This window comes from Peromyscus maniculatus, chromosome 5 (genome assembly GCF_049852395.1).
Source record: "Peromyscus maniculatus bairdii isolate BWxNUB_F1_BW_parent chromosome 5, HU_Pman_BW_mat_3.1, whole genome shotgun sequence".
Classification (NCBI taxonomy): Eukaryota; Metazoa; Chordata; class Mammalia; order Rodentia; family Cricetidae; genus Peromyscus; species Peromyscus maniculatus.
In genome coordinates this window covers 79,228,319-79,252,532 of record NC_134856.1, presented here as the reverse complement: position 1 = coordinate 79,252,532, position 24,214 = coordinate 79,228,319, and the positions used below count along the sequence as shown (strand labels likewise).

Below are 24,214 nucleotides of genomic sequence, written 5' to 3'. Positions count from 1 at the left end.
CCATGCCTGTGCACAATGGCAGCTAGAGGAGGCAGCCCAGACATCCGTGGTGTCACCCTCTAGACAAAGGCAACAGGGGGGACAGGCAGGGGACAGAAGCCACCCTGCCGTCCTTTAAATACACTACATCTTGGTTTATGATTTCTGTTGTATTTTAAATACAGCGCTGTTTTCCTTTTCTTTCCCCATTAGCATTATTTATTTAATTTTAGTCTTTTTGAGACAAGATCTTGTGTAGCCCAGTCTGGCTTCTGGCTTTTTTTTCCTCTCTCCCGTCTCAGCTGTGTTAAAAGCCTGAAATATCATGTCCAACTCATAAACCTTAATTTTATTCAAAACTTTTGTCGTAGTGTGTGTGTAGTGCATGTATGTGTACATGTCTGTGTGTGCGCATGTGTATATGCGGGTGCCTTGGGTGTGTGTGTGTGTGTGTGTGTGTGTGTACACATGCTCAGGTACATACGGAAATGAGAGAATGGTACAGAGTGTCTTCCCAGTCATTCACCTCCTTCCTCTTTCGAGACAGAGTCTCTCACTGAACCTGATGCTCACCTTTCAGCTAGGCTTTTTGGACACAGGGCTCCAGAGCTCTTTCTGCCTTTGCTGCATGCTGCCTCTCTCTTTACATAGCGGTGTAGGGAGAAGGGAGATACAGTTTTAAGGTTAACATTAGCTAGTCGGCGCTGCGTTTTTCCTTTCCGATGACCATTGCAAACTGACTTGTTAGCAAGCCTGGGTTTTCACCACAAGCCAACAAGTCCCTCGGAGCATTATCAAGAAGAACGAAAGGTAATTAGACTCCCCGCACAGTCACACACCTGTAGACAGGTGTTTTACAACAGGTCTAAGCACATATTTCCCATCTGCAATGGCAATCCTGCTAACTGAATCGCTACCTTCATGCAATAAATGTAAACTTAGGAGGTGGTAATCATGTGTCCCTCCACAGCGCCTGACAAACAGGAGGAAGGGATCCATGAATAACAGCGAAAGCAAGACTAATGACCAGCCCTTAGGCACAGGGAAAGCACTTAGGCTCGCCCTGCAGTGCTCTGCTTCCCATTTGACTCCTCCAAGCCCAAAGAACGAAAGGAACCCCCAGTTCACTCCTGATTGCCAAGAGGCCACTCCTACACCCGGCTGTCCCCTCCTGGGCAGCATCCACAAGGACCCCTGAAGGCGCCCTTCCTCTGGAGTTGAATCTCTCCTTCACTACTACTAAGACACTAAAGACTAGCTTCTTTCCCACAAATATCTGGCGACTTAGGAAGGTAACTATTGCATATTTGATAACCCTTATATAAACTGGGTCCCAGCAGCTTCACTCGACCAGTTTATAGTTTCCAGGGTCTTCTGAAGCCTGCTTGAGAGGGGCTGAACTCTCTGTGCCCTTCTGTTAGCTGTGATGTGGACACTTCCCGGTGAACTCAACTGGAAAGCCAAGAACAAGAATGAGGAAAGAGAGAGATCAGTCTCCAGTCACCGAGACAACTAATTACATTCTAAGCAAACGACGTGACGGGAGCAGAGGCCAGGGTTGCGGGGAGTTACGCTGGAAGAGCAGGACGCTTTGATGTTTGACTATCTGGTTGAAGATTAATCAACCAACGAGCACAAATAGACCAAGAAGATTCATAGTGACTTGAAAGAGGAAGTCCACGTAGACATGGCAACGAGATCACGGGCTTTGACTGCCACCCACTACCCACTGAGCTGACCAGGAACCCCAGCAACAGGCTACTTTGCAAAAAAAAAAAAAAAAAAAAAAAAAAAAAAAAAAAAAAAAAAGAAAGAAAGAAAGAAAGAAAGAAAGAAAGAAAATGAAAACCAAGTATCCTCTCTCTCCCCTTCTCTGTCTCTGTGTGTGCACGTTTCTGTGTGAGTGCCACTACGCACATGCCGCAGCGTGCGTGTGGAGGGCAGAGGACAAACTGACGGGCAGTCCTTGCCTCCCACCTTGTTTTATACCAGGTCTACTGATGTTTGCTGCTGTGCCCCCAGACGAGCTGGTTTGAGGGTTTCTAGAGGCCTCTGCACAGGCTTCCCGACTCAATGAAGGAGTGAGTCAGACCTTCACGCTTCTGCTGCAAGCACTTACCCGTTGAGCTAGCTTCCAGACATCCCCCCAAAAGTTATGATTATTTTTGGTAATACTTTAGAATGTATAAGTGTAGCCATCTTGGCTGTGGAGGATGTCGGGATGTCAGGACCCTCTGGTTCCGACAAATTACACTTCACACAAACAATACTGTGGCCCATGGAAAGGGTATCTGTCTCTCCTGCAAGACTAATTTGAACCCCTGCTGGAGCTGCTGTCTTATGCCGCTCCCCTCCCCGTCCCCTCCATCCCCCACTCACTGCTCCATCCTGTCTTATGTTGCCCCCCTCCCTGTCCCCTCCACCCCCCACTCACTGCTCCATCCTGTCTTATGCTGCCCCCTCCCAGTCCCCTCCATCCCCCCCACACTCTGCTCCATACCTACATGCCATGCTGGCATGTTCTTACCAACAGTGTGGCGGCTTCCACTTGAATTCTTTATTATTTTTATTTTTGCTTCAGTTCCTAGAAAGCAGGGCGAGGTGTTAACGTCGATGTCCCCAGGGCTGGGGTATGCCAAGTGACTGTCACACTTCCTCAGGAGCCTCTGGGCTGTGCTTGGCAGCAGCAGTAGTGCTGCCGGGGAATTAAAAGTGGCTCGGGACAGAACCTCCCCCCCCCATGTAGAATATGGGTGCTTCAGCCATGGAGACAGCGTGTGGGAGACAGGACAAGGGGGGCATGTGTAGGACTGCCACCTCCAACAAGTGCACCACAAGACTCCAAGTCACATTTTTCTCACTGTGAGAAGGAATGGCATCTTTCAGAAGGCTTTAGAATGGTGGGGAGCAGAGCAGATTTTGATGTGGGGCTCCCGCAAGGACCACGCACATCTATAATATCGATACAGACATTTTGTGGGCCAAAGTACATAAAGTCCTTTGGCATGTTTTCGAGTCATATTTTCACTTTGTAGCCCAGGCCAGCTTCGAACTTGTGACCCTTCTTCCTCTGCCCCCTGAGCCTTGAGATTACAGGTATGCACCACCTCATCTGGTTCAAAGCAGAGACTTTTTGGTGGGGGGCCAGATGGACGAAGAGACAAATGAAGGAGGCGCTGAAGTCACAAGGTGATGAGCAGAAGAATAGTTAGAAGTGCCAACCTCGGAGTCTTCTAGCCACTTCTTTTGTGGACTTGAAGGGGTCTGAGTTTAGAAACGAGATCCTCTAGGGGAAAGTCCCCCTCGAGAACATTTTTTCCTAATGTGTGCACACGAGTTAAACCCCTGCTTCAAAAATCCAGCAAAGCCTCTTCTGCTTACTTAGCATACATGAAGTACCCATGTAGAATGCCTACCTTTACTAGTTAATGCGCCAACTATTCCCTATCATTTCTACTAATCTGTTAGCGCCTTTAACAGCATAGGCAGTGGTTTTATTTTTTAATTTAAAAAGGCAAACAAGAGTCCAGATAGTGAAGAAAATGTTCCGAGTCATGGGGAAAGCATACAATAAAAGCCTTTCATTAATTTTCAGTCCAACAAAACCCCCAAGTTCCATGCTCTAGAAGATACCAATGTACATTAAAAGCCCCTCAAAGGCTGGGCATGGTGACACTTGGAATCCCAGCACCAGGAAGCCCAAGGCAGGAGGGTCAGGAGTTCAAGGTCAGCCTGGCTGTATGTGGGACCCTGATGGGGAGGAAAGGCCCTAGACTAGTTTGCTTCACCAAGAGACAGATGAGCAAGGAGCTCGCTCTTCATTTCATCTCATTAACATACTTCAAGTCTCCAGCCAAAGAAAACAAATCTGTAAACCACGGCGGTGTCTGCACTCCGTGACAAGCCATTTAGGAAGAAGAGCCTTCATTCTGTTGTTACCACGCTCCATCCTCTTCAAACATGGACTGAGGGACTCCCCACACAGGCCCACCGGCCCGGCCCGGGGAGTCAAGCTGCTGGCTCAAAGGCCCTCTGTGCTCTGGCAGATGGGCCGCTAACTCGACCGGACTGCAGACACGGTGTCCCCCTCCCTCACCAGTTGCACGCGTTGACTTTTCCGTCCCTTAACCATATGCCTTATCACATATGCAAAAAACACGGAGAGCAGATGGTAGGTTGCCAAGAGCAGAGCCAGACCAGCAGGGCAAAAAGTGGAAGATCCCGTTCAAAGGCGGCACCCCAACCCTTCACCTCCAAACCCCGACTCAACAGGGGTGCTTCTAAAACCATGTGACGTTAGGCACAAGTAACTTCTTTCATCCGGAAAGAGCTAGTGCTGTCGTTTTATATTATAGTATTTAGAATAACAGACTCACATTTTTTTTCTAATGTTGCTTTGTTTATCTAAGTGGAAATAATGAGAGATTTCCACCGTATCGGAAAAGAGTGACCAAGACTTCTACATGAGAACAGGACAGCAGCTGCCTTTGGGTGACCTGGTGGAAAAAGTCAGAATAAGAAAAAAGCCAAAAAACCCAAAAAGCCTCTTCCAATGAGACAGAGAGAGGAGGAGCTTTGGACTCTACGAAGGAAGTGAAAGGGTGCTGAGAAGTGTGGAGATCAGGATAAGACCACAGTAAGAAGACAGGACAGCGTCACCTCCCCCTCCTCAGTGCCGGCCGAGGGGAAGCACAAGCCACATCCAAAAGCTTTGTTTTCTTTGTGTGCGTGCGTTTGTGTGTGTGCATGTGTGTTCACGTGCACACACAGATACACACAGACACACAAATAAATGGAATAAAACCGACAGGGAAATAAAGGCATTTCAAGAAGTCACAATTAATGCAATTCATAAACAGCAAAGCAGCCCTGTAGAGGACACTTACAGGAATACTACACACAGAGCAGACAGGTGTCAGCTGTCAGATGCAGGAAAGGACAAAGTTCAAGAGGAAAAGTGAAAAGTGAGCAACGGAGAACAAGGGAAGACTCCATCATGTGCCAGATAGCAAAGCGGCAGATTCCAGATACTAATTTGGGAGAAAGAACAGACCAAGCACTCCAAACAATCAGAAAACAACCAATAAAATGACAGGAATCTATAAGCATCTCTCAATAATAAACTTAAATGTAAATGGCCTCAACTTACCAACAAAAAGATGCAGACTTGAAGGCTGGAATAAAAAACTAGACCCAAATGTCTATTTTCTCCAAGGGAAAGATGGCTACTGACTGACAGAGCAATAGTCAACGGATGGAAGATAATCTATCAAGGGAATGGGAGCTGGAAACAAGCTGGTGTTGTTACTCTCATGTCTGATGAAGTATACTCAAGACTAAAATCAGTCAGAAGAGATAATTCACTACATAACAAGAAATGGAGAAATTCCTTTAGAGGGCTTAATAATTATAAATATATACACCAAATGCTGGGGCTCCAAATGTTTCCAAACAAATACAAAAGCACATCAGAGGTCAGATTGGTTCTGACACAGTAACAGTGGGTGATTTCAGTACCTACTCTCACCTCCAGAGAGGTCAGCCAAACTAAAAATTAACAAAGAAACCTCAGAGTTAAACTACACCACAGATCAAATGGGCTTAGCAATTACATATAGAATAATCCACCAAACAGACACAGAGAGTCTTCTCAGGAACCTGTGGAACATCCCTTCGCACAGACTTATTCAAGTCTGATAGGATACAAAAGAATCAGAACAATTCCATGTATCATATCAGACCATAGTGCAATAAAACTAAAAGTTAACAGAAACTACATAAGCACATATACATTGAATGATATACTCTTACTTCCCCAGTTCACCCCAACTTTCTTACCCAACCAAATTAGTGTCCTTTTTTTTTGTTTGTTAAACCTTCAAGACTAATTTGCATTGTCCAAATAGTCTTGGGTATGTGGTCCTCTACTGGAGCGTGGTCCCCTTACCAGGAGCCACCCAGAAAAACCTGTCTCTACTCCAGGCAGCTACACAAATAAGATGAAGGTGGGTGGGGGAGGGGTTATTACAGATGCCCTTGAGATCCAGACAATCACTGGGGAGTACTTGGAAAAGTTATATTCCAAAAATATTGAAAAAAAATATATAGAAGAAACAGACCTATTCCTAGACATAGATTACTAACTGAAGTTGAATCAAGAGGGCATATGTGAGTTCAACTCACCCATTACGATCAATGAGATCTAAAGCATTACCATGAAGTCTTCCAACAAAGAAAAAACAAAACAAAACAAAACAAAACAGGACTGGACCAACTCACCCCCAAATTCTAACACACCTTTAAAGAAGTGTTGGCACCAGTGCTCTTTAAAGTGATCCATGAAACAGAAGGGGAGGGCACGCCACTCACTCCACTGTATGAAGCCTGATACCAAAACCAGATAAGGACACAAATCCGAAAACCTGTTTCCCTGGGAAACACAGATGCAAAAATTCTCAAATTCCTGCAAACTGAATTCAGAAATGCACTAAGAAATTCATACAGCACAACCATGTTGTTTTCAAACCAGAGATGCAAAGTTAGTTGGGCACATACACAAATCAATAAATAATAGCGCACATCAATTTAATAACAGAAACCACCATAGTCTTTGCAGAAAAAGACTTTGTCAAAATTCAACATCCCTGTGATAAAAGTCCTGAAGACACTGGGAGTATAAGAAATATATCTAAATATAATAAAGGCTATATAAGATGACCCTGTGGTAAATATACCTTTAGTTAACCTAAATACAGAGTATCTGTATTGTCTCCAAAATCTAAAATGAGACAAAGGCATTTCACTCTGTTCACTCTTATCCAATATAGTGCTCAAGGTCTCGGGGCAAGAAGACAAGGAAGAAAACTATAGACAAGAAAAGAAGTAAAACTATCATATCTGAGAAAACATGATCCAATGTTTAAGACTCCAATGACTCCATCAGAAAACTCTCAGAATTGATAAATACTTTCAGGTAAATAGTATGATACAAAATTGACAAAAAATCAATAATTTTTCTATACTCCAATAATGAATATGCCAAGAAAATAGTTAGGAGGGAAAGTCCCATTTGCAATAGCATGAAAGTACTTATGAGTCTTGTTTATGTATTGGCACAATTAATATTGTGAAATAGCAATATTACCAAAATTGATGTAAGCTATTAATATATCAATATGAATTATACTATAAATTACATATTATAAAATTATTAATTAATAATATTAGTGTGAGCTATTTCAGAATTCCAATGGCATTCTTCACAGGAACAGGGTAAAAAAATCCCTAAATTCATATGGAATCACAAAAGACCCTCAGCAGAAAGGGTAATACTAGAGGCACCACAACATCTGATCCCAAGTTATATTACAGAGCCATGGTAACAAAACAGCACACTAGTGGCAAAATGGGAGCATGTAGATCAGGGGACTGGAACAGAGGACCCAGAAATGTACCTACACAGATAACTTAAAAATGTGAAAAACATATAAAGGGAAAAATACCCTCTTAATAACTGGCCCTGAGAAAACTAGTTTCCACATTAAATAATAAGGCTATTATAGACCCACATAGCTCACCCTGGACAAAAATTAATTAAACATGGATCAAAGATCTTAGTATTAGCAAGACCTGAAACCTTGAAATGACCAGAGGACACACAAGAAAACACTCTAAAGTTATGGGCACAGGCAAGGACTTCCCAAAGAAGACTCTATTAACACAGGGAGAATCCTAAGAACAGACAAATGTGACTGCGTGGAATTTAAGAAGCTTCCACACAGCAAAGGAAAAAAATCACCAAAGTGAAGAAATGCCATATAGAATGGGAAAAAACAAAAGAAAGACAAAAACCAAAGAACAACTCTGTCAACCACAAATCAGACGGGATTAATACCTAGGATATATTTTTTTTAAAAAGCAGAAAGATTAAACAACAAAAAGCAAATTATCTGATCAATAAATGAGCTCATGAACGGAACGGACAGTTCTCCAAAGGGGGGAAACCTGCCATAAAATGTCCAACATCCTTAGTCATCGGAAAAAGTAAATTGACACTGTTCTGAGACTCCATTTCACCTCATTCTGAAAGGCTATCATGAAGAAAACAAATGACAATAAATGCTGGCGAGAATGTGAGCAAACGGGAACCCATACAGACGTCTAGTTTGAATGCAGACTTGTGCAGCGACTATGAAAATCACATGCAGGCTTCCCAGAAAACTAAAAACAGACCTCCAGATGACAGCTACACCTCCCTCAGCTCTCTACCCAAAGGACTCTAAGTCTACACGCCACAGAGATCCCTGTGCAGTGTCTATCGCCGCATGATATGGAGGAAATGAAACCAGCCCAGATCTCCATCAACCGATGAATGATAAAGCCAGTGCGGTACAGATGCACGGTGGAATTTTATTCTGCCATGAAGAAAAGTAAAATCATGACACCTGCACAAAAATGAAAATCATTATGTCAAGTGAAGCAAGCCAGACTAAGAAAGAAATGCTGCATGAGTTCTCTCATCATAGGGACTTAGATTTAAAAGTATGTATGTGTGTGTGTGTGTATGTATATATATATATATATATATATATATACATACACACACACACACATACATACTTTTAAATCTAAGTATATATATATATGTGTGTGTGTGTGTGTGTGTGTGTATGTATATATATATGTATATATGTATGTATACACACACACATATATATATACATACATATATATATATATATATATAATATTGATGAAATTATTAAGGCCACTCCACGTAGTTAAAAGGGAGGTTTATTTAGTGGCGTAACTTACAAATGGAGGGATAGGTAGGTTGCAGGGTCTGGGAAAGACGTAGCGCAGTCCAGCGGTGTTCTCTGGAGAACTCTGCTTGGTCTACCTCCAGCGTCCAGGGTCCAGGAACCAAGAGAGCTGGCGCATCTGGATCTCGGGGTCTTCAGGGCCCTCTCTTGGCCCCGCCTTGTAGGCGTGACAGTTACCGAAGCCTCAATGGGGGTTAGAACTTCCAGATCAAACCTGGAATGGCTCCCCACTACAATATTATGTGTGTGGGGGTCATGAAACTAGAAAGTGATCATGAGAGGGAGGAAGAGGTCTTAAGCAAGGGGAAAAGAGAGGGCATTGAAGTGAAGTAGAGAGGGAGACTAGTTAGGTAGTGGAAGGACACTAGCTGAGGGTGGGCAGAAGGGCAGTGTTGCAGGGGGATGGGTTAGAACCAAGCCCATGTATAATGATGTCAGATTGATTAGCAACTCCCAGGACAGGACTTCCTGTCACTTTAAATCCCAGCTATGTGTGGGACTGCACAGGGAGAAAGGAGCTGAGGAGCATGCCCCATGAGCATGGAAGTGAGCAAATGGGCGAGGCTTGAAAAGCGAAACACCCTGCTTTTCATAAATGCTGTTTTAATAACAAATCACAGAGGACTATTTATACCACTGATCCTACCTGTCTATGCAAAGTCCAAAGAAGCCAGACAAAGGGGTACTGAGAATTAGCCCCACTGGAAGGACAGTGTATATAGATAGCTATGTGTTCAGGGCTGGTTTCTCCACGTAATTTCTAAAAGCAGGAAGCTCACCAATAGAATAGTTAGGAAAGACCCTAAGAAATTAGAAGAAGAGCCGCAAAGAGAGGGAGTGGATTCCAGCACCCACTTCTTCCTTAGTCCAATACGGCTGGCTACAATAGCTCTTCACACCCAGCCAGGTGTGCTCACCAGAAAGGTCAAATGTGTACACGGTGACTCAGAATTAATGTGATTGACTCTGGGCATTGTCTTTGTAAAAGCCCCTGGGACAGGGACAGTGAGGTGTGTGCATGCTGAGCAGGTGACTGATGGTTCTGAGGGTCCTCCCCTACCCCCTTCACCTGTCAGGATGGTGCATGTGTGATCATAAAACCACTGCAGTTACCCCTCCATATCACACTGTGCTGGGGTGCCCCTCCATATCACAGTGTGCTGGGGTGCCCCTCCATATCACAGTATGCTGGGGTTCCCCCTCCGCCTTCCCAAGTGCATTTGGGCTATGCATTCGAGTGGGGAGGGGGAAGTCATGTTTTTGAGGCAATTCACCCGGCAGCAGCGTGGCTACAAGTCTCAGGGAGAGGCCCAGAGAAAGCCAGCCTATACACGAGTTAGTTCTCCTCCAGTACTTCACTTCTCTACCTCCCTCTGGGGGACACTATGCAGGATGTCAGGCTGGCTCTGGAACCCTCAACTTTGGCTCAGGTGTTGCCACTGGAGTCCTACTAGAGCACAGCAGCAGACAACAGGCTGGTGACAGAAAACAGTCACACTCTGCCCGTCCTTCTAAAGGATGTACCCAGTCTTTGGGGAGAGCTGGGTAAATCTCAAGCCATTTTACTTTTTACTGTACACCATATCCTGGTCCCTCAACACTGGGCCAAAGCGTCTGCCTTCTGTTTTGGACACATTTAGAATTCTATTGTCTTAACTTTTAAAAGCTGCTAGAATGTTTTAAAGAGCTGACTCATCAGGGTTTGTGGAGACCCCAAATAATTTCTCAAAACTGCTTAGGCATGAAGAGATTGTGGTTCTTTTTGAGTGTGGCAACTGGCACCCCTAGGTGGTGTGTGTCTTTAAAGAAAGACAATGGCACTGAAACAGCCCTGTGTTGCCTCTGTCCCACTCCCTCTCCATCCTAGACGAGGTCACACACAGGTGCATGCACACACGCATGTACACACATGCTTGTGCATACCTCCACCCACACAAGAGCTTAACTGATAGGTGTATGAGAAAGTGAGTCTACATGATCAGACAAGACAGTCACCTAGATAATCTGATAGCATCATAGAACTAATTAAATATCAAAGAAAAAACAAACATTTACATTCCAGTGTCACTGAAAAATAAATGTAAATGTATTACCAAAACTTAAATTTTGGTTTCTAAAAATGTTTCAGCACATCAAAAACTCAAGCAATTTGTATCTGGGAAGATATATACACTACATGTATTTTCATCAAATACATATATAAGAAACTTGTCCTCAAAGCGGCTAAAATTAAAAAGATGAACAATAACCAGTGTTGAGAGAAGGAAACAAGAGAATCATTGGTATATTTTAAATGAGAGACTAGAAAGATAAAACCAATCTTTTAAAAGTTCTAGGATTTCTCTTATGAAATTAAACATTTGCCCAATCAAGCAATTCTGTTTTTAAAACATCCCCACACATGTGTTTGAGTATATGCAATTGTGTGTGTGTGTGTGTGTGTGTGTGTGTGAGAGAGAGAGAGAGAGAGAGAGAGAGAGAGAGAGAGAGAGAGAGAGAGAGAGAGAGAGAGAGAGAGAGAACACATGTGCACTCGTTGCTTGTGTGTGAAGACGAGGGGGAAACTTTGGGTGTCATTCTCAGGAACATCATTCACTTTCTTTGAGAAAGGATCTCTCACTGGGCTAAAGCTCACTGGCTGGTCTAGGCTGACTGGCCAGCAAAACCCAGAGAGCATCCTGTCTCCACCTCCCCTGCTCTGGAATCATAATTACATATATTTTTATGTTGGTTCTGGGGACCAAACTTGGGTCCTTGGCAAATACTTCATCAACCGAGCCATCCACCCAGTGACTTCTAAGTATAGTCTCAAGGGAAATGAAACTATGTGCACCAAAGAACTGTGTGATATGTTCATCAAAACCACATTTACAGACAGAGCTAGAAATGACTTGAGTACTACCTTAGGGTTTCTATTGCTGCAAGGAAACACTTCGACCGACCGAAAGCAAGTTGGGGAGGAAAGGAGTTATTCGACTTACGCTTTGGAGTCTATTATTGAAGGAATTCAGGACAGGAACTCAAACCGGGAAGGATCCTGGGGGCAGGAGCTGATCCTGAAGCCATGGAGGGGTGCTGCTTACTGGCTTGCTTCCTCCTCATGGCTTGCCCAATCTGCTTTCTTATAGAACCCAGGACAATCAGCTCAGAGATAGCACCACCTACCATAGGCTGGGCCCTCCTCTATCAATCACTAATTAAGACAGTGCCTTACAGCCGGATCTTATGGAGGCATTTTCCCAGCTGAGGTTTCCTGCCTTCAGATAACTCTATCTTGGGTCAAGCGGACCTAAAACTAGCCAGGACAAGTACCCATTCAGCAGAAGAATGGATGAACAATCCACAGTAGTTATAGAATGGAAAACTGGCAATAAAGAAAGAATTGACTGTGTTGCTATCATCTACAATGTGGGTAGACCTCAAAAATTGTTCTGATGAACAGCAGACATACATTCTCTCCAGCCTCATTTACTTAAAGATCTAGAAAAACAACAACAAAATAATCTATGGTAGGAAAAATGTAAGAACTATGGGACAGGGACTTGCTGGGACAAGGAATGAGGGGACTTCCTGGAGTGATGATAATATTTTATACTTTGAAAGGGGCTTGAGGTGCACAGGTGTTCACAAATGTTAGCCAAATCATATATTTCCTCATATGTAAATTTGCCTATGAGGAAAAAAACACTCTGCTCTAATGATGTACATGCTGAAGAACTTAGGGAAAAGATTACTGATAGCCAAGACATGTTTAAAAATGCATTTGAAAAAAAATCAAGATTAATGGATAGAGAGAACAACGTATCAATAAATAGATAAATAAAACAAATTCAGCAGGACATCAACTGTAGAATCTAGTGTGTTTGAGGATGCACTACAAAAATCTTCCCTTTTTTTTTTTTGTTAAATGTTTCCATGAAACAGGCTAGAAAACGATTTTGTTACCTAAAACCATCATTTTTATAAAAATTAATTTTTGGGTCATTTTACAAGCAAGAGGGAAGTAGAAAGATTGTTTCAGAAAGAAAAAGGTTAAGCTTTTGCAATTATACCCAAACACTGATGAAAGCGGTATTTCACACACGCAGCAGAAGAAAGTTTCCCCTTATTCTGCAGAGAGAAAGGCATCTCATTAAGCTCCAGGGACCCAACCTGAAAACTTTCCACAGGACCACATCTTTCCCGACCCCCTCCCTGACAACCGTTGGGTTCAAACACGTTTCTCTTATTATGAAAACAGTTTGTGAAGCACTAATGGCCTTTGAACACAAGCCAGAAGATTCTCCCAACCCACAATCCCACCCTGCTTTACAGACCTCCCTCAAGGGCCCCTGAGAGCTATTTATATGAGTTTCTTATCTGTTCTCCACATCTGGATCCAAGCTTTGCTCTCAGGAGCTGCTCAGCCAACGTCTGTTGGAGGTCAGTGTCGATAGGTCAAAGAGGGGCCACACGGACGATACTGTTGTCTGTCTTCATAAAAATTATCTGTGCCATTCAGAACCTCTTCTAATACTATGATGATCGGACTTGCATAAAATTATATCTGATCCCTGTCCCCAAGCATACAGCAACATAGTCTGAGGGTGAAGGGGAGACAACCTCCTTCACAGTGGACACTACGAATTACTGTGCGATTTGGGGGAAGTGGTTTGCTGTATCTGTGTGCCACATTCTTTTCCCATAAAAGGAGAATGATGTACATTCTTAATTAAAGAAAATGATACATTGAGGGGCTGGAGAGATGGCTTGGGTGGCAAAGTTCTTTCTATATAAATGAGGCCCTGAGTTCAGTCCCCAGAACCCATAAAAAGAGCCTGGGTGTATTGGTTACCATGTGTAACCTCAGAGCTGGGGGGACAGAGACGGGTGAATCCTTGGGGCCTCACATGATAGCTCACGAGATTCCTTCATGTGGCAGCAAGCACCTAACCCATGTTAGCCTATCACTACTATTGTTCCCTGTGAGAGGACCTGTGTTCTAATACACTGGTAAAATACTAAGTGTGATGGAAATACCATAAATATTTACAACTGGAAGAATTTAATAAATCACAGCTATTCTTTAAAAAGCCCCACTCAGAGTTCTCAGGTCAGAAATTGAAAATCCCGTTTTGAATGTAGCACTTCCACACACAGCTTTTGGTATTCCATAAGCCGCCTTATGTTTTTCTCATGTGCGCCTGTGCCAAGTTCTAAATTCACCTGCCCCCAACCCTTCCTGAGAATTGTAGAGCACACATGTGCGTAGCAGTTATGCCTTGAACCTAAAATGACCCCTCAGGCTCATGTTCCGAAAGCTTGCTAGTGGCCATGTTGACCTGACAGGCCGTGGAGCCCTTGGGGGCAGGGGTCTTTGAAGGTTATAGGCCAGCCAGTTGCTTCCAGTCTAAGTACCCCTCCTTCTGGTCTACCATGATGGGCACAGCATGTTACACCCCCACTGCCACAGACCGAGTGGCTCTGCTAGACCTACCCCAACATAATGGTTTCAATCTCTCAGGGATCATGAGCCAACATAAACCTCTCTTTGCTTAAGTTGATTCTGACAGGCATTCTAGTCACTAACCTGGCACTTCCCTCCTTCTGCGAAAGGCCTAGTATCAGGGTGGTTAGTCTCCACTCACTGGAGCAGCCATGGCCCAACCTATACCACCCTACATCCACACCCTTATCTCTGGACTCTCCAAATATGTCACGGCAAAGCCATGTGGCTCAGTGGGTAACGTGCCTGTCAGACAGGCATGAGGACCTGATGTCTGGATCCACAGAAGCCGTGCAAAAAGTGAGACGTGGCAGCATGTGTCAGTAACTTCAGAACTGGAAGGGTAGAGACAGGCAGATTCCAGGGGTTCGCTGGCCAGCCGCTCTCACTGACGCAGTGAGCTCCAGGTTCAGTGAGAGACCCTGCCTCAAAAAATAAGGTGGCAAGCCATTGAAGAAGATACCTAATGTTGGCCTCTGACCTCCGCACATGTGCACACACACAAACATATACATACATACACTACACATACAGGCATTTTTTTTTTTTTTTTAGTGAAACAGGGGCTGCAGAAGTAAAAAGAGAAAGTCACAAAGGTAAGAGAGTTCAGATCACAAATTAGCCTGTAGGTCCAACTTAATCACACAAGCCCTCGGACGCCTTCTCTGCGTCTAAATTTTATAAGCCCACCTTCTAAAACTTTATGAATAAGAAAGTATAACCGATGACCCAACAAAGGCCTCATCTAAATTACTCGTAGTATGATAATAATGGTCAATAAGTAATTAACAAAACAGCAAACATTACTACTAAGAAAATATCAAGACACAGTGCCCACAAGGTTTAATTTCTTCTGTGAGATTAGGAAATACCTCTGGTCAGACTCTTTTTCATGACAGTATAGTGGTGCAAATGAATGACCAGAGCACAACCCTACTCCACAGAGCCGAAACCCCCGTCCACTGAGGCTGGGCGACTCATCCTGGCTTTGAAATCTGAAGCCTTACTGATGTGAGTCACCCGAGGGACACGGGACAGCTTTGACCAGTGTCCAGTGTCTTCCATTCAGCTCTGCCAGGATGACATTAAGAAAATCGTGTTCCAAAGCCGGGCGGTGGTGGCGCACGCCTTTAATCCCAGCACTCGGGAGGCAGAGCCAGGTGGATCTCTGTGAGTTCGAGGCCAGCCTGGGCTACCAAGTGAGTTCCAGGAAAGGCGCAAAGCTACACAGAGAAACCCTGTCTCGAAAAACCAAAAAAAAAAAAAAAAAAAAAGAAAATCGTGTTCCCATCACAAATTCAGTATTTTTTTTCTATTCAAACCCTATGCTCAAGAAAGCAAGTCTAAGCAAATGAGGGTACTCATTGGATTTAAAAATAGGTGTGTCCCTCCTCCTTGAACTCAGACTTCTTCCCTGTGGGAGAGAACTGAACAGACAGGACGGTCCAGTGACACCAGCTGTAACGAACTCACTTGCAAAGCATCTGTCCCCCAGGCGTCCTTTTTCTGAGCAGAAAAGTTGTGACTTTCCACAATTCCGAACCATCCTGTAGTTTTCACAAGGAGGTTGTCCTTTTATATTTTATGAAAAATAAAGGGTTTTAAAATATTTGATGGCTGTATTAGACATACATTTGACAATCTTACCCTCCCAACTAGATTGCCCAATATAACATAGCTTTACCTAACTGGCTCCAGAGTTGTGGCCTTAAACAGAGACTGGAAATCACTACGGTACCAGTGCTGCCTAATCTATGCTGTAGCGGCTCAAATTATCTGATGTCCAAAAGCCTTCTTCTGCCCATCTCTGCATTTCTGAGAGCATGGAGTGAGGTGTTGTGCGCTTATGTTGTCCTTAATACAACCTCCCCTGAGCACTGTGGGTAGACCGACATACCTAGAAGTAACATGGCAGACTGCCAGAAGCTAGCCTTTCTGTCACGTGACTACTTCACTTTACTCCACAGATTCTTGGCTAATTACATAAAAAGGATGTCAGTGATATCTTCTAGTTCATTTCTTTTCCAACTAGAGTGTAAGATGTAGAAGGGTAAGGAAGAGAAAATAATCCTCCTTTTGAAACCCAGTGGGCATCGTATGTCCAACTCGTCCGTGCTCCCAAATGTGAGCCCATGAGTTGTATTTAGAAATTAAGTCTTAGGTTAAGGAAGGAGTGTAGCGTGTTGGCTGCTCTTCGTGAGAGTTCCCCGCCCACCATCCATTGCTTCCCTGTCTTTCAACTGAACACAGTATTCTGAACTGAAGTTCAAGTTCGGTAAAGAAGAGGCCTTTTGGAAAGAGAAGCAGCCAAACATTCACTCAAATGTTCCAGCAGATGGTAGATTTTCTGAGATGAAGGAAAAGTTAATATATCACTATAAAATACCTTTCTGTCCGATAATAACAAAATAAAGGTCCTATGACAAGAGTGAGCACTAAGTCCTTCACCCAATGGCATTGGACTTCAAAATGACATCCCGGTAGAGTAGTACATCTGCACAGCTCATCCTTGGAGAAGAATCTTCTATCAGTCCCCTCAGTGTGGTTTTGTAAGAGGCACAGAGTTGTTAGTCAACTCTTTGAAATAATGCCTTCTGTACAGTTCCCACAAAATGATACCGTGTACTGCGGTACAAAGCGGAGGAAACATCTAAAAACATCCAGTCTTGTTCTAGAGAGCGTTTACAGTCGCGGCCAGTCGGTCACATGGCCACTAACTGTTGCATTGTGTAAGTCACTCTGCAGACTCAAAGCAGCTTCAGCAACGGAAGCCAACCCTTGAATTTTATCACGAATGTTTAAAGAGCAAAGAAATAGCAGGAAACGTTGCTGATGCTCGCTTCCCCAGATATCACAAGGTACACTGACTAAAGGAGGTACCAGTCCTGGGAACTGGCTGTCATCCTAGAGTGGATGGTTTCTGTATGTCTGAGGTTTCGGTAGGTTTCCTGAAATAATAGCCAAGCCCTGTTTCTATACAGAGTTTGTTCAAGCTATAATTCAAGCTCATTTCTGGAATAAAAGCAAAGCTCTTACAAATTGGATTTCAGAGGAAGTATACAAACTTCCTAAAACACATGCAGACAAGAGGACCTCAGGACACTGTGGTGTATAGTTCAATATCTTCAACTTTTCCCCACCAGCACCGACTCTACGTGCCACACAAGTTCACACTTGGCTTACATATGCACAGTGAAATCAGATCTAGTGCTTGTCTTGCTTGTATTCAGATCTAGGCGGCAGAGAAAACATGAATCGATTAACTATGTTAGGAGAATGACAGACATCAAGAAGCTTTGAAGAACTTGGCATGTTAAAGGTACCCTCAAATGACAAGAGAAATTGTCCATTTCCTTAAAGACCCAGTAGCTCAAATCCAGGGACCAGGTGGTGCGACAGAGACTTCTGATTCCAAGTGTTGATACTGACACCTTAAAACACCACCTTTACCGGAAACAGCAAACCAAGAAAGAAATCCAAAGGCAACAGTATCCATCTTCCATTGAAACTCTAGGATGTACTGAGACAGGGCATAAATCGTCTCACAGGCTGGTCATTTCTCTTTTGCTTCATGGAAATTCCATTTCCAGGGATTTAGCAGTAAGACCTTAATAAAAACATGGTCTTAGACCTCAAACCAGTAGGTTTTTTTTCCCCCTCCATGATTTTTTTTCATTTGAAACCATGCCTTTTCCTATTTTATAAATTCATGAATTCATTATTTCCAGGTATTGCTATTTCAACTACAAAACAAAACACCCAACCTGCCCTCAGAAATAATGGCCTCATTGAGGCACAAATATCATTCATTAAAATAGCTGATTCAAAAAGCAGTGGGGTGTAAATGAAAGGGGCTATCATTCAGCACTGATGACCTAATGCCGTAAGTACCCCCCTCCTACTGAGGCTTATGGGTTTCCTGGTACCTTGTCAATGCCTCCTTTCCATAACATACATTACTGAATTCACACCCAATTCCTAATGGTCATATTTTACCGTCAACTACGGGTGCAGCAATGCATTTAAAAGATGCCAGCCAGCTATTCAGCAAGCACTGCATATGAAAACCTTCAGCATCATTAACTACACGCAGACTGTCAACAGAAACCAACAGGATATTGCGTGGAAGTCAAGGTTCCCCTCGTCCCAAGTTCCAAAGGGTGGGGAAGAAGGATGAGGCAGGACCCCTGTCACAGGATACTGGGGATGGAGCGCTCCTTCCTTCAGCTAGTAGGGTTAACTTAGCAGGGCACACACCTTTCTGCCAGGAATCAGGAATCTTGGCAAGGGTCTGAGTGCCTGCAGGAGCTCACAGAAGCCCAGTGAAGGCCCCTCCCTAACCAAATGAACCCCGGGCAAGAGGTGCCCTGGATAGATTCACAGATGCTCATCTACCGGCCTATAGCTGCTCCTCAGAAAAAGGCCAGCAACAGAGGAAACACTAGACTTTGTCCCCACAAAATCATGTCAAGGAAGCTCCAGGGTTGTCCTCAAATAAATTCTGATTTTTTTTTTTTAAACGCATGGCCATTCTTGGTGACGACCACGTTACTTGTGCGATTGGAAAGCAGATTTGCAAGAGGCCAAAGATTAGACAAAAGGCAGGAGCTGGCGACAGACAGACATGGAAATGGTTTTTAGTGATCAGGGCTTCCCAGTTCCAGTTCTCTTCTCTTCTCACGATGATTCCTGTGGCTGCCTAACAAATCCCTAAAGGTCTGGAAACCACGTAGGATAAGGGGGTGGGGGAGAGAAGACCCCGAAACTTTCCTAAACTGCGGCAGCAGACCTAGGGTCCCCAGGGCACAGGGGGCACCCCAGGGCGGCGGTCGCCCCCCTCCCTGCTACAACAAAAGGGACAGGCGCAGCCTTCGTGCTGGGACTCCAGGACCGGAGCTCAGGGACCCCGGACAGGGAAGCAGAGAGGACAGTGAGCCCCACGTCGCCCTTTCCCGCGGCAGGGGCTATGGAGCCGCGTGTCCGAGTCATGCATAAAGGAAAGCGCCTCGGATGTAAGCAGAAGAGTCACCAGAGGCTGCCACCTAGGCGGCAGCCAGAGCAGCTGGTGCCACCCAGATCCCCAGGGAGCATCTGCGCCGCGGGCCCAGCGTGTTCCCGGGGCGGCGCCGCCCCCCGGGTATCGCGACGTGGGGGCTGCAGGACCGCGGTGCAGGTCGAGCTGCTGGGCCTCCGCCACAATGCGGCCCGGGTCCAGCCGCCACCGCTGCCGCGCCAGGCCCGGGCGCGACACAAAAGCGGCCCCCGGCCCCGCCGCCGCCGCCGCCCACCGACCTTGGGCTCCCGCGCCGGGTTCCCGCAGCGTCTTGGTGACCGCCTTCCAAACGTGGCAGCCGAGCAGGCAGAGCAGCAGCGCGGCGGACCTGCTCATCTCCGCGCCGCGGGCGCCGCGGGCCGCTCGGGCTCGCCACTCTCGGTCACGGGCGGCCGGGCGCCGCGCCTCCTTCCATGGCGCTGTGGCTCCGCGCGCCCGGCCAGCCGCCCGATTGGCCGGGGCCCCGCAGCCGGCCGCTCCCTCCTCCGCGCCCCGCGCCGGGCTTCCCCCGACCGCCGCGGCCGCTCTGCCGGCGCCTTAACCCCTTCCTGCCCCGCCCCGCGCCCGCGGGAGCGCATGGGCCCCGGGCCCGTGGTGCCATCTGGCGGCCGCCGCGCTGCGGGAGTCTCCCCCTCTCCCCCCGCGTCCCCCGACCCCTGCGCTGAGCGCCCCGGGGCTCCCATTCCCCGCAGCGGTTCCCGCAGGCCCGAGGCTTTCGACGTCATGCTCGGTTACCTGCGGGTCCATAGGAAGCAATCAAGTCTAGGATGTGACCTCCCATCCTGCAGCTGTCCGAGCCACTAATCTGACTTCCCCCGGGGTAGATTTGACAGCCAGTCTTACCGGTAGGATAATAATACCTAACCCGACTGCAGAAAGCCCAGTGCCACAGGTTCAATCCTGCTTGTATAGCATTGGGAGGGAAGGGTAAGGAAGTTTTCACTGGGTGATTTCTCCCCCTCCTCACCTTTGTTTTATGAAAAAAATTCAATGGTGTGTTAAAACACAAGGGGGGTGGGTGGGACTATTTCAGGAGCATTGCAATAGGGACTGTAACAGCGGGATTTTGTAGTAAGGGAGATACATTTTGCTGGACTTGAGACTCAGCATGGACGAACAATTGTTTATAACCAAGAAGCAGTGTGTGTGTGTGTGTGTGTGTGTGTGTGTGTGTGTGTGTGTGTGTGTGTGTGTGTGTTGGGTTGGCCCATAAGCATGTCTGTGGGAGACAATCTGGATTGTGTTAACTGAGGTAGGAAGATCTGCCCACTGTGAGTGGCACCATTCCCTAGGCAGGAGAATTCTGAAGTGCATAAGAGCAGGGAAAACAGAGCCGGACAGTGGTGGCTCTCGCCTTTAATCCCTGAGTTCGAGGCCAGCTCTGGTCTACAGAATGAGATCCAGGAAAAGGCACAAAACTACACAGAGAAACCCTGTCTCGAAAAACCATTAAAGAGAGAGAGAGACAGAGACAGAGGCAGAGACAGACAGAGACAGAGACAGAGGCAGAGACAGAACGAGCTGAGCACTAACATGCATGCATCTGTTTCTCCCTGTTCCTGATTACGGGTGTGATGTGATGAATCCTGTCAAGCTCCTGCCACCTTGGCATCCAGGGAGAAGAAACAGTAGCAGAAGAAGATTCTAATAAAATCAGTTCTGTTCCAAAGTCAGAGAGCTCTTTGCCCAAATCTCCAGACTGTCCTAAGTCAAAGAATGCCACCTTCGAGACCACATGTTCCCTTTCTATCTACAGCCTTGCCTGTGTGTTTCCCCATAAAAAACCCTCATGCCCCATTCCCTCTAATGCATCCCCAACCAGCACCGCAGTGACCCTCACAGTCCCCTTGCTGGGGACCTCAGCTCTGAGGAAATCTGCTCCAGAATCACGGTGTGCCGAGAACTGCTTCCAGAACAAGAGGCCAAAAGGGGGTTCATCGCTGCAATTTTATTAAGTGTTGGCAGGCAGTTAATGCACCAGAAAGACAATGAAGGGTGGGGCTTGTCTGTCGACTTTTCATAAACAAATTCTTCTGATACACAATACAAACTTGGAGATGGCAATGTCCATGTGGGTTTGATAGTTACCTCCCTGGCCCGAGCTACACTATATATAAACTGTATACAGGCAACAGATAATCAGGAAGACAGAAAGAAAGCCAGCTATTAGGGACAGCCTCACCCTTTCACGCTAGGGTTACAGCCACCTTACTGTTATTCCAGATCCAACTCCTAGCTAGGGGAAGGAGATGAAAGGCATGCTGAGCCCTCAATTCCTACTTGTGGGTGCCAGCCCACAGGGACCCAGGGTACAGAGGAGGGAGATGGCTGGGTGGGGGATGGCTACTGCTAAGAGGAGTGATTAAAAGGAAACCTCTCCAGAGTTGAAGCTCATCCATTAGAACACTCTGCGAGAGCTGAGGAGACGGCTCAGTAGGTAAAGTACTTGCTGTGTGAGTGACAGCCTGAGTCTCCAGAACTCGTTAAAAGCTGGACTCAGTAACACCCCAGTGTTCCTAAGGCAAGACAGGAAGTGGAGATGGGAATTTCCAGGAGCTCATGAGCTGGCTAGCCTAGTGCACAGAGTAAGAAAAACCAGGAGACCGTGCAAGGTGGAAGGGTTAGGGCCCACACCTAAGACTCTGCTCTGACTGCCACATGCACCATGGAAACCTTGCCCCTGCGCATGCACGCACGTGCACACACACACACACACACACACACACACACACACACACACACACACACACCCCTACCTGATAAATTCCGAATTAGGGATGTTTGTGTGTACATGTGTGGTGGGTACATGTACACATCATCTTTGATGTAGCCTTTAGGACGTGGTCCACCTTTGTTTCTGAGACAGGGTCTACTCACTTTTACCTAGAAATGACTTACCTGGGTAAGCTACCTGGTCAACAAACCTCAGGGATGCCTGGGTCTGCCTCCCTCAGTGCATGGCACCACACAGCTTTGTTATGAGTTCTGGGGGCTGAATCCAGGCCCTTGTGCTTGCTTACAAGGCCACTTACAAGCACTCCACCAACTGCTGAAGCCATCTCCACAGCCCAGGGGATTCTTAATATATGCCACTCACTGGACTGGAGTATTTCCTCATAATGGCTTCTTTGATTGATACTGTTTCTATTTTATAAATGAGAACACAAGATTCAGTGCTATTAAATAATTTACCACAAATATAACACGGGTCTGTTGATTGCAAGCTCAAGCTGCCTAAAGCATGTCACCTCCAAGAACAAATTGAAAGCAAATGGCTCATCACTACCAGCAATGTCCAAATGTTTTAACCACTCAGGTCCAGTGAGGTCTGAGTCTAGTTCCCAGTATGGGGTCGGTGTCCATTTCTGGGCTTTGATGGTGCACTTCTGATGTATAAGATGCTGTAGTCTGGGAAACTGTGGAAGGAGCACACAGGGCCTTTAGTAATACCTTAGGAGTTTATCATGATTTCAAATCATGTTTCCGAGAGCAAACACATCTGTTCTACATAATTTTTCTAAGCCTTGTTGGTTCACTCAGGCCACTGGTGTGTGAGCTGCTGCTGTATAGTTCTAGAACATTTAAAGGAACAAGAAGGCTTAATAAAAACTACAGTCCTAAGCACAGATGTTTGAATGTGATGGTTATTAATATTACCGTCACCGTTACTGTGTGTGTAACAAAGCTCTCACGGAGAATCTGGCCTTTAAAGTCTATGTAACTTCCTAGCAACACCGAGGTCTACATAGTTTCTAATCATAAAAAAACAGAAAAACAGTTTGGGGACCACCACCCCATCCTGTTTTGCAAATGGCCCTGAGAAACAGAAAGAGGTTAAATGAATTGCAGACGGTCTCCGCAAGCCAGTCCCCAAGCCAAGAAGAAAGCCAACCCAGAGAAGCCTTCTCTCATCTCATGGATATTTTCTAGTCTCTTGGGTGGGAGGCTAAAAAACCCCCACAAATTCTGCGTCATTGCACAAGCAAATACATTTGCGAATCATGCATCCAGCATTATGTAAGAATGAAATAATCACACTGATTCTTTACTGGAATAAAAAGAAGTTGGTTTTACCTTTTTCTCATGTTCCGATCCTCAGACACCCACTCAGCAACTGCGGGGGGGGGGGGGGGGGATGTGCTTAAGAGGGCGTGTTCACAGAACAATGGAAGTCGGGAGTGTTCTTTCCTTCTAGAACTTTTCCTGTTGCCCTTATTAAAATTGCTCATTGTTTGAGTAAATGACTTATGACTGTACTTACTTGAAGTCGCTTGAGTGTGCAGTATTTTATTTCAGTTTTTGAGGCTTGTGCCAAAAGAGCAAGCTACATGCAGAACTTTTTCCTGTCCAAATTTTCCGGAGGCCTTGACTTTAGAACTGTGCGTCAAGGTTTCTTAGCACAAGATTATTTGTTCTGCAGAGCTCTTTCCTGGGGTTGGCACCCCTGTGGTGGGATTTTAATTGTCTGAGTCCACTTGGAGAGCCATTATGTTTTCCACACTTCCTCTGCTAGACCCTGCCCCAGATTCCCCCACCCCTGAATCAGAAGCTGCTCGCAAACAGCTACTTAGGAGCATGCACAGGTCAGGAAGTGTGGCTCGGAGGAGTGCTGTTTGCTGGCATTTTGATTACAGTTTAGATTAAATGTACCCAAAGTTAGGAACTGTAAGGGCCTAGCACTTAAGTCTAAACCCCTTTCTAACCACTTAAACAAAAGGAATGGTGAAGGCTGTGGATGTACTTCAGATGGTAGAATGCTTGTCTAAGACGCAGCAAGTCCTGGATTTTACCCCCCAGCACTGCATAAAACTAGATGTGGTGGTATATGCTTTTAGTCCCAGTATTTGGGAGGTACAGTCTGGAGGATCAAGAATT

General features: G+C 45.6%; 1 protein-coding gene across 4 annotated transcripts in view; it reads right to left on the bottom strand.

Moving 5' to 3' along the window:
• The window catches only part of Fam171a1 (family with sequence similarity 171 member A1), a 126,642-nt gene extending 103,174 nt beyond the window's left edge, over positions 1-23,468 (bottom strand). The window contains exon 1 of one of the 4 annotated variants that reach the window (XM_076572708.1): positions 23,414-23,468. Coding sequence is in view for 2 of the 4 variants with exons in the window: in XM_076572706.1 (XP_076428821.1) it covers positions 19,579-19,675 (97 nt within the window). In the remaining 2 variants the exon portion in view is untranslated. Of the gene's footprint in view, positions 1-19,578; positions 19,824-23,413 lie in introns of those variants that run through there. The other 3 variants (XM_076572706.1, XM_076572705.1, XM_076572707.1) reach the window with 3 other exon arrangements.
• Positions 23,469-24,214: the final 746 nt, after the last annotated feature.